The 10,362-nt window shown below is 58.9% G+C and overlaps 1 protein-coding gene across 4 annotated transcripts; it reads right to left on the bottom strand.

Moving 5' to 3' along the window:
• Positions 1-3,566: 3,566 nt before the first annotated feature.
• FGF8 (fibroblast growth factor 8) lies at positions 3,567-9,608 on the bottom strand. Of its 4 annotated transcripts, none has more exons than XM_037739502.1 (6): positions 9,372-9,608; positions 9,243-9,279; positions 8,635-8,721; positions 8,237-8,417; positions 4,900-5,006; positions 3,567-4,071 (listed from the first exon to the last, which is right to left on the bottom strand). In XM_037739502.1, the coding sequence occupies exons 1-6, from the start codon at positions 9,401-9,403 to the stop codon at positions 3,781-3,783; spliced, it is 735 nt and encodes a 244-aa protein (XP_037595430.1). In that variant the 5' UTR covers positions 9,404-9,608; the 3' UTR covers positions 3,567-3,780. The 4 variants fall into 4 exon arrangements, with proteins under 4 accessions (XP_037595430.1, XP_037595431.1, XP_037595432.1 ...); XM_037739503.1 differs by having other exon boundaries at positions 8,237-8,384; XM_037739504.1 differs by lacking the exon at positions 8,635-8,721.
• Between the last annotated feature and the right edge of the window lie 754 nt (positions 9,609-10,362).

The following is a 10,362-nucleotide window of genomic DNA, read 5'->3' as shown; positions in this document are numbered from 1 at the left end:
AAAAAAAAAAAAACAAAAATTAGCTGGGCGTGGTGGCACGTGCCTGTAATCTCAGCTACTCAGGAGACTGAGGCAGAAGAATCGCTTGAACCTGGGAGGCTGAGGTTGCAGTGAGCTGAGATCGCACCACTGCACTCCAGCCTAGGCGACAGAGCGAGCCTCCGTCTCAAAAAAAAAAAAGTGGTTTTTGAATCTGGGCTGGTCTCTATGGTGGTTGTCACTGTATGATATGTCCTTCCCCACTAGAATATGGGCTCCAGAGTAACAGGCATTTTTGTCTCTTATTTCCTGCTCTGTCACCTTTACCCAGAACAGAGCCGGGTACATCGTAGGCACTCAGTAAAGATTTACTGAATGAATGAATGCAATTGGGGAAAGACGTGCAGCCCGCAGGAGGCAGGCTGGCTATGGGAAGGGAGACCCGATTTCCCGGACAGTACCTGCTTTGACCCTCGTCATGGGTCGTCTGGGCTGCGGTTGTCATCTGTGGAGGGTGGGGAACTCCCGAGGCCTTTCACAGCAGCAGCAGCATTCTAGAATGATGCTTGACCCTGGCCTCACCTGCTTCTGTTTGGCCGCAGGAGGATGGGAGGGCTAGAGGCAGCACCTGGTGCTGTGGAAAGGGAGAACTCTTGCTCGTTCTTTCTAGTCAAGACCCAGGTGGACTCTGCAGGCTTTGAAAGGAAAGGTGTTTCTGGTTCCTACTTGGCAGGACTGTGTGAGGGAGGAATGAGCCAGGGGGAACGGCCTCACTGCTGAGTGGGGACAAGCAGAGGCATGGCCACTGGACCTGGGCTCCTCCTCATGGAGACCATCCTTCTGGGGCGTCGTGGGAGGGGGCAGGAGAAGAATCGAGGTGAGTCCTGGGGACAGGGAAGGCTGAAGAGGGCCTTGTGGTGGATGGGCTGGGCCCACACGCAGGCCCTCAGTGGGTGTGTGTGGTCAAGGCTCCAAGCAGCCCTTAGCCCGCCTGCCCCCAGGCCCTCGCAGCCAGCGCCAACTCCAGGACTGAGTTGCAGGGGGCCTTTTGCCTGAGAGAAACCGGGTCCTCCTCCCTTTTCTGGGCCTTGCAACAGCTCCCTGCTTGTTTTCTCCGAAATAAATGGGCTGAGCATATTGGGCCGGCAATAACCCCTTGAAATCAGTTGTTATCACAGTTAACAACCAGTTTGGCTTCAGTTCAGGCTGTTAACTATCAAACCACTAAGTGCTGGTAATGATTGATTCTCGGCCAGTTGCAGCTTGAGTGGGCTGTAAAACCCCATTAGTGAGGGCTCTGTGGAGGCAGTGGCTCAAAGGTAAACAAATTGGTGGGTGCTCTAGCCCAGCCTAGCCCCGGTGATCTGGGCGCAGCTCCCATGGGTCCTTGGCCTGGGGTCCTACTGAGTCAACCTCTTCCCAAAGCCGCAGGTGGTCTCAAGGACCAGGTCCCACCCTCCTGTCCCCCTCCACCTCCCCTTTCCGCCATCCAGGTGTCTCTTTCCTCTCTAGAAGGCAGATCTGGCTCTCTGGAAAGCTCTCCTCTTCTTCCAAGATGCAAACATGGCACAATCCCACTGCCGCCACCCTGGATGACTCAGGCATCCCCAGCCTGGGGTCTTGAGGACTAGCATTAGACTAGCCAGTGACCAGCCGTGGCCCAGCCTGGTCTCACGTTGTGGCCAGGATCACAGGCAGAGAGAGCCTGACATTCCACCACCACCCCCAGACTCCCTCCTACCCAGGGCTTTCCCCCAGGAATTGCTCTCAAACAAATGAAATGTGGGTAATTACTGGGCTGGGGGCTGGACAGGCGACCGTGCAGATGAAAGCGTTTCCTGGACGGTCCCTTCATTTGCATGGCATCAGAAGCTGCTCAGAAGGTGTGACTTTTCCCACAGTGAGACCCCAGCTCCTTGCACAATAAAGCCAGGCTGCTCACCCAGAATTAATTAAAGGGGGAAGGGAACCAAGGAGGAGGCACTAGGAGCTGGGGGAACTGGAAGAGAAACGTCCAGAGCCCCTTCCCCACGTCACAGTGTCTACGCACCAGGAGAAACCCACTCTATCCAGACCCCCTCACCCCCTGTGGCAGGCCACGAGAAGGGAGTGGACAGACCAGTCTCTCTACTGCCAAGCTTCCCACTGAGCCTTGAATTTCCTGATCCCTCGGGGTGGGCTAAGCCTGGGACTTAGGCCTGAAACTCTGGGAGGAAGCTTTGGGTTCTCCCTACCCCAGGAGATGCCAATGGACAGAGCCCTAGAGGAATGAGGTTTCCGGACTGGCCCAGTAGCTGGGCTGTGGGACCAGCCCAGGGGCACCTATAAGGAAGGCAGAAGGAGCAGCTGCAGTGGGAGGACTCAGTGATGAAGGCTGGGCCAGCTCTGCGCTCAGGAAACTGCCACGGGGCCTGGGCTCTCCCTCAGTGTGTTGGGACACCAGTCCACATGCAGACACACTCCTGCACCCTCACTCATTCCCTTCTCTGTCCACACCAGGACCTGCTCTACCACTCCCACAGCAGCCCTCCCTCCTTCCCTCCCAAGTCCACTCCCCATGTGGCCTGCTGCTTCTCCCCAAGGCCATGACTGCCTTTAGTCCTGGGCTGGGCCTAAGACCTTCCCTTCTGGTCCCAGCTCCTCCGTGCCCAGCTCCTCCCCTCTGAGGTGGGCAGCCTCTTGGAAGACAGTCCCCTGGGCCCTTCCACACACCTGAGCTCCGTGCTTTCTGCCCACAGCTATCTAACTAGATCACCCAAGGTTAACCCTTGTTCCATGTCACAATCGTCAACACCAGTCTTAGTGGTCCCCCTCCAATACACCCCTACCTTGGACCCTGGCAGCTGCTCTTTTCTTTCATTTTCTGGAGCCTGATTCTCAGAAAGAACCAGTTCTGGAATGTCTAACCTGCCTCCCGCATGGACCTAGGCACCCAGAGAGGCGCTGTTTGGAAAAGGATTAAATCCACGACTACAGCTTCTGTCCTGGCATGCCTATTATTTCTGGCCCTGAAGTGGCCTGGGGATGTGTTAGCAATGACCCCTGTGAAGTGCTAGGAGGTCCACGTCTGAGAGCTCCAAGGACTAGCTAAAAGCCTCTTCTTGCCCCCTTCCCTGCTTCTGTCCTTGCAGGAAAACCCCTCGAGTGACAGTGATGGGGACGGGTGACAGGCATGGGTCCTTAGGCTGGAGGGAGTCTGTGATCAGAGCTGGTGCCTGGTTATCTGCATCTCCTAGCCACCCACCAGCTGGGGCCAGGTTGGGGGAAGGGGTGGTCCCGGGCAGGACTCACTCTCCAGCACACATTTTTAATATGCAAGTTAAATAACTATTTCAATCATTTAGTAGCAACCAGTCTGATACCCACTTCTAGAAGGACTGGCCTATGTCACAGTCCTTTCCTTCCTGCCCCACCTGGGGGTGCAGTGGAGTCCCTGGCTGCCCAGCCAGCTGGCCCTGCAGGTGCTGGGGCCTCAGCAGCACAGCCTAGAGAAAGCCCCCTGTACCCCCCGAACCCCTAGCCGGAATCCCAGTCTAGGCCACCGATGGGGCTTTCTGAGAGTTAAGAAGACAGACACTACAGCCAAGTGGAATACAAAAATAGAGCCTCTCTTTTGTTTAAAAAAAAAACAAAAAAAAACCAGCAAAAACCCAACAGCAAACAATATCCACAACCGGAACCCAGGGCTCCCCCAGCCCCGCCCCGGCCTGCAGCAGCACAGGGCTCCTCTGGCATGAGTTTTGGGTGCCCATCAGGATGCGCCTCTCTGTGGTCTGGTGCTGGGGGAGAGCCGGGTAGCACCTATCGGGGCTCGGCGGCCCAAGTCCTCTGGCTGCCACGCAGGCTGCGCGTGAAGGGAGGGTAGTTGAGGAACTCGAAGCGCAGGCTCTGCTCAGTGGTGTGGTGGCCTCGGGGCAGCCGCTTCATGAAGTGAACCTCGCGCTGGTGCTGCCTTGTCTTGGAGCCCTTGCGGGGCCGGCCCTTGCGGGTGAAGGCCATGTACCAGCCCTCGTACTTGGCGTTCTGCAGGGCGGTGTAGTTGTTCTCCAGCACGATCTCCGTGAAGACGCAGTCCTTGCCTTTGCCGTTGCTCTGCAGGTAGGGGAGCCAGACACCACGTTACAGAGCCCACCCCCCCTGCAGAGGCAGAGGGCGAGCGGCCCCAGACAGCAGGTGGGCACCCCAGCAGATGGCGAGGTGGGCAGGAGCCGCAGCCCCACCCCCTGCCTGGGCACCCGCTCTCTAATCCCTCACAACCCGCAGCCCACCCGGCAACTTCCTGTCCTCCCAGGCAGCAGTGACACATGGTTGTCTACGGAGGGGCTGGGCCCCAACTCACAGAAGCAGAGAAAGGGCCCAGAGCCTGCCTGCTCTGGCCTCCTGCCCACCAGTCTGGCCACCCGTCTCCCCACCTGCCCCTCTCATCCCCTCAGGACTTTGGCTCCCTGGCCCCAGGGCAGCCACCCTATGGGGGAGGGGAAGCCTGGGAGGAGAAGCTGAGACCCCAGCCCCAGAAGCCCAGGAAGCGGGGCGCTCGAGGCTGGAGAGGAGCCGTGACTAATGGGGCCATTTTAGAGCTTGGCCGAGGGGCCGGGCGTGCGGCTTACTGAACATTCCAAATGCTGGTACCATGTAATTGGACATAATAGCAAAGCAATTTGGTGATTTGTTAAAAAGATATATGGAATTTACCAAACCCCCCCAGCCCCTTCCCTAGCCTTCGTTCTTCCTCCTTTGCCTTTTATAGCTTTTCATCTCTCACCCTCACCCCCGCACCCCATCACGAGGTAACCCCAAGACAGCCCTGTGTCCCTCTGGCCACCTTGTTGGGATCAGAGCACAGGACTGTCCTGGAGGATTCCAGCCAGCCCAAGCCGGCCCCCAGGTCCCACAAACCACACCTGCCTGCCAGAGCCTCACCTTGGCAATCAGCTTCCCCTTCTTGTTCATGCAGATGTAGAGGCCTGTCTCAGCTCCTCGGACTCGAACTCTGCTTCCAAAGGTGTCCGTCTCCACGATGAGCTTTGCTGTCAGAGAAGGTAGGAGGATGGTTATTGGCAGATCCCTGACCCCAGCTGGTCCACACGCTTGTCACAGCCCAGCAGCAACTGCTCCAAAGAGCAAGAACCCAAAACATGAACTTCAGCTCCAGCCCAGCTACTACCATGCTGTGCAACCCGGCGAAAGGGCAAGGTGATTTTCTGGACCTCAGGCCCCGCCCCTGGGTTTACAGAGGGTAGTGGATGGGATCATGGTTTTCAAACTGGGTTCTCAAGAGAGGTCTTGGGACTATCAGACTGAAAAAGCTAAAGTGCTATTCCTTCCACCCTCTTTTTAAACCAGACAGTGATGTCTCTTAGATTGAGGCTCCAAGTAAAATTTAATTTGATCAGAGTTCCACGGCTAATCAAAAGATCTCCGAGGAGACTTCCAACTCCGAATATTATGTGCAGATGCCTCACAGGTCATTACAAACATCTGGGTGCAGTGGTGACCTCCAGTCCCAAGGCCAAAGATAAAAGCATTCTCTCCTGTTCCTGCCAGTTTGGGTTCTAACTCATAGCTTCCGACACCCTCCAGCCCCTGAACCCCGCCAGGCTCTGCTCTGCTGAGAACGTGCTAGAGATGGAGACCACTCCATCTAAACATATGGCCCAAAGCAGGCTGGTTTCCCAGAACCTCAGACACGTGCCAGGAGGATCCTGCCTCTTCCCTGTGGCTTCCCAGTCACAAGGGTCCCCAGCCCCAGTGTCCAGAAATCAACAACTCAATCATTTTTTCTCTCTTTTCTCTTTCAGCCTCATCACAGCTAGGCTTCTCACCCCAGGGACCAAATACCTTCTGTGGGTGAGGAGGAGGGAGAATCGGGCCACTAACCTCTTAGTCTGGAGGTCGGGAAGCAAGGCTGAATTCTGTGCCTCCTTCCCCACTCCCTTTCCCTAAGACAGCCAACTTGCCACAGAAGCCTGTCCCATTCACCTAGCTATGCAAACCTCTCTGTAAGAGGTTTGCAGAGGTCTTACAGAGAGGTTTGCATAGCTAGGTGAATGGGACAGGCTTCTGTGGCTCTTCCCAAGAAAGTAGTGAGGTGGACTCCACTGTTTGGGAAGGGACAGAGATGCTGGCTTTCCTGCCCTCCCTGTCGCAGAGCCTAGCCTCTCCACTCCTTGAGAAAGCAGTTCTGGGCTTAGCCTGCATTGACACATGGTACCTCCTCTGTCCCTGAAACCCGTGGCAGGGGTTGGGGGCACTGAGGTCAGCAAGGCAGCCATCACTGCCCAGCCTGTAACTACCCCCCCTTCACATAGATGCTATGCTGGGACCCATTGGCCAAGCCCCCAGTCTGGCCCCAAGTCAGCATGGGAAATGCAGCCCGCCCACCTCCTCCTGGACCTAGCCAGTCTCATCCCTCTCCTGCGTTGTCTTCCACAGCAAGAAGCGGCTATTTTTAAGGGCCAGCCAGGAAGGCTGCTGACTGGAGGAGTGAGAGGATGCCACTCTGGGGATTCTGGCCAGATGTGGCAGGCAGGGGTGAAGGAGGTGCCTCTGTGTCCTCCTTCATCCTGCAGCGGGTGAAGAAGCCATTGAGACCTCTCTGCTGTTCTCCCCAGACTCCTGTCCTGGCCAAATGCCCTGAGCCTCTGTTCTTAGGGCCTCCAGTGCCTATGCTGCCATGGGGCAGGGACTAGGGAAGGTGGGAAACCTCCTATATGGCCCAGGAGAGAAATGGGCATCAGACTTCCTCTGATGTCTGAAGACAAATTCCCCCACACCAGCATGTGTTCTGCTTCCCTCCCCAAAATCCAAGGATGCTGGGCCATTTGCTCTGAGAGAGCAAACCCTGGAAGAGCCAGGCATTCGCTCCTTCTCCTTGGAAGCTGAGAAGGGCAGCAAGCAGCCAGTTTGGAGGGACAAAGGGACGGTAGGGCTGCTCTGCCAGCCCAGCAGGGAAGCTCGGCCACGCCACCGGGCAGGCCGCCCCCACCCCCACCCCAGAGAGCCCCCTCTCTCCCCGGTTGTGGAATCTGCTCCGATCTGGGGAGCTGGGGCCGCAGTTTACGGCAGCTCTCCCGACTGGGCTTTTGGAAAGCTTAACATTTTCAAACCTATTCTTCCACCCCAGTGACAGATTTATCCCAGGAAAATTATGCCTCCTCCTCCAGCTTTGAAGGGAAGTCAGCTACGTCGATGCAGAAAAAATGCAGCGAGACATAGTCGATCCCCCAAACTGGCTCAAGAAGAGGAGAAAGTATTCAGGAAATGTTAAAAAAGGTGAAAGTAAGAAGAGTTTTAATCGCTCTGCCAGACGCGGGGGTCTCTCCAGAGATTCAGAGAGAACAATCTTGAACCTCTTTTTTAACATTTACAGACTTGAAACTCCTTTCAAACTCCACATCTGAAAAAAAGCTCGCTCTTTTTCTGTTTTATATCATTCTTCATTTTTCTTCTTAGCTCTTAAAATGCTTCACCTTTTTATTACATTTTAATAGAGTCTTCCCCTCTCCTTTCATGCTTGTTTAACGTGGTCATTATTTAAAGGTTTTTAAACTCACAATAATCCCTCTCTAAAAACAACACCAGCCGCCCAGAGGGCTTGCTTTTCTCCTGGTACATCCAGGACTCTGGAAATTGGCCCTGTTTCAAGACAGGAATATTGAATGTTTTAGAAATCAATCAGTCCTTGGCCTCCCTGCCGGCAGTAGCTCCCCGCACTCGCCACCCCACAGGGAGCCAGGAGTCCTGCCCCAGCCCCCTGGGTTCCTGGGAGAGTGGAGCAGAGAGAGTCCCATTCCAAGCCCAGTCCCCACGTGTAATTGACCCTTCTGATCAAAGTATTTAAAGGTTCCCAGCAACCCCCTTTTCCACATGGGAGAGTTGAGGGGATTTTTCTCCCTTCTCTTTCCTTTTGTGGGCCCTGGCGACATATCCTCTTTCAAGAGCTTCCCTTAAACCTGGGCCCCCTCCCCAGAACCCCTAGCCTCCACCTGCAGCTGGGGAGGGGTGTATGAAGCGGGGAGGCAAAAAGGGAGATTCCTAGATTCATTCATTTGCTGGGCAGGATAGGGGCACCTGTGGCCAAGTACTACTCCCCAATGCCCTTTCCCCAGCCCTCTCTTCCCCAGCTGACCCTCAAGACACCTTTCTGCCTTAACTCCTTCCCTTCTGGGCTGGGGACCCCACAGGCCTCCGGCCAGTGCAGTTGGGGCTTGCAATCCAGGCGCTGCGCATGCCACAAGCGACCTTCAGCGTGCCTTACCGAAGGGGTCGCCGTCCTCTGCCATGGCGTTGATGCGCTTGTTGGCCAGGACCTGCACGTGCTTCCCGCTGGTGCGGCTGTAGAGCTGGTAGGTCCGGATGAGGCGTCGGCTGAGCTGATCCGTCACCAGGCTCTGCTCCCTCACATGCTGTGTAAAATTAGGTGAGGACTGAACAGTTACCTTTAGGAAATTGAAAAATACACAACACTCCATTATAATGCTACTCCGCCCAGGGGCCCGAGTGGCCCCATCACCCTGCGTCCCCCTCACTGCCCCAAGCTGCCAGCAGGTGCTAGGGGTTCCCCCAACATGCCAGCCCAGGCCACCATCCCCCACCCAGGCAAGTCGGGTAGACCCAGCCCAAGATAAACGAGCCCCGGGGAGAAGCTGGACCCACCTGTTGGGAGACACCCTGGGGCTCCCGGCCAGCCTGGAACAGGGAAGCGAGCTCCCTGCCCAGCGCAGGGCCTCTGCCGGGGCCTTCCTAGAGGAGCAGGGCGCTTTTAAGTAGGGAGGCAGCGCTTCCCGACCCCTGACATTTATAAAGACAAATTTACGGAGCAAATGTTGAGAATGCAGGGGACCTGGGCACCCGATCATTGAGCCAAGCCGGTCGCAAAGTCCCCCGAGGGACGCGGAGAGAGTCTCTGCTGCAGTCACCGGGCTTCCCCTGACATCGAACATCCATCCCCTAGTCCCGGCTGCCGCCTTCCTCGGCGGCCGGGTGTTCCCTATGCCCCAGCCGGCGAGGATTTGTGGGGGACAGTGCTGGGCTCCGAGACCTGCGCTCCTATCCTGGCCACTCATTCGCTGTGTGACCTCAGGCAGGGCGCTACCTCTCTGTGCCTCAGCTCCCTCCTCAGGGTGGCTCGGGGCTGGGTTTCTAAGGTGCCCTCAGCCCTCCCGCGCCGGCCACAGGGTCAGTCCCGGTGCCCCCGCCCGGTGCTGCCCACCCGGGTCTCCCGCCGGCCCGCCCGGCCCCCGCCTCCTCGCAGCGCTCCTCACCTGGGCTTGCAGGCAGAGGACCAGCAAGTGCAACAGCCTGTGGGAGACAAAAGCGGGCGGGAGAGAGAGGCGCGGGTGAGGCGAGGGGCGCGGCGGGCGGGCGGCGGGGCAGGGCGGCGCGGTACTCACAGGCAGCTCAGCGCGGAGCGGGGGCTGCCCATGGCGCGCGGCCCCGGGGCACCGAGAGCCCGGCGGGATCACGCCGTCCCGCGGAGGGACGCGCGGAGCGGGGCGCGGGCGGAGAGGGTGCGGGTGCCGGGGGCCGGCGGCGATCGCGACGCGGCTTCGCAGGTCCCGTGGAACGTCGTGCTCGCCGCGCCGCGCCGAGTCGCTGTGCGCCGCTGCCGGAGCCGGTGGCCGCAGGCTGCTCGGGAGCCGGAGCGGGCGGGAGGGTCACGGGCCGGCGGGGTGGGTGGGGAGGTGGGAGGGCTGGGAGGGGTGGGGGCGGGGGGCGCCGCACCGGGCGCGAGGGGGGAGCGCGGGGCGGGCGGCGGGAGCCCGCAGCCCCCGGCTGGGAACTGGGGCCTGGACGCAGCCCGGGGCGGGGGCGGGGCGGCCGGGGCGGGGCGGCCGACGGGTCCAGGATTGGGGGTCTGGGCTAGGGGAGGGGTCTGGAGACCCGCGGGAGGGGCGGGGGCGGCCGGTCTGGGCGCCTCCCCCTATCCCCGGCCTGCCCCCCGCGAGCTCTCGGGGCCCTGACGCGCAGGGATGGGGGCGACTGGTGCTTCGGGCTCTGCGGGGCCGGGAGACCCTGGGCCGGGGCTTCCCCTACCGCCCGGAGCGCCCGAGTCCGGCTGGGCTGGGTCTTCTGCCTCCGGGCCCGGCCGCTCCATTCCCCCCGTCTACGCCTTGGTCTCAGAGCCACCTACTGTGTGTCCTGCCAGGCCAGCCTGCTAGGAGCGCCGTTAACCGTGCGGTGAAGGGCTGCGCACCCAGCCCTGGCACTGTGCATGACGGTGCCACCCGGACCCCGCTCCCCTGTTTCGGCCACGTGCCCCGTCCTGCCGGTCTCCCCAGTCTCACTCAGTCTCCCGAGGAGGCCCTGGGAGCCAAAAATGCCTCCCCTCCCCCCACTCCATTATCACCATTCCCCCTTCCCCTGTGCCCCTCACCACACACA

Source organism: Cebus imitator, unplaced genomic scaffold, assembly GCF_001604975.1.
Source record: "Cebus imitator isolate Cc_AM_T3 unplaced genomic scaffold, Cebus_imitator-1.0 Scaffold71, whole genome shotgun sequence".
NCBI lineage: Eukaryota > Metazoa > Chordata > Mammalia > Primates > Cebidae > Cebus > Cebus imitator.
This window is presented reverse-complemented; position numbering and strand designations above follow the sequence as displayed.

Excerpts from the sequence above, each read along its gene's own strand:
- FGF8 (XM_037739502.1), bottom strand. The coding sequence starts at position 9,403 with ATGGGCAGCCCCCGCTCCGCGCTGAGCTGCCT. Across the intron at positions 8,418-8,634 it reads CCCAGGGTGTCTCCCAACAG|GTAACTGTTCAGTCCTCACC; the intron begins GTGGGTCCAGCT and ends AATTTCCTAAAG. Across the intron at positions 4,072-4,899 it reads AGGGGAAGCTGATTGCCAAG|AGCAACGGCAAAGGCAAGGA; the intron begins GTGAGGCTCTGG and ends CCCTACCTGCAG.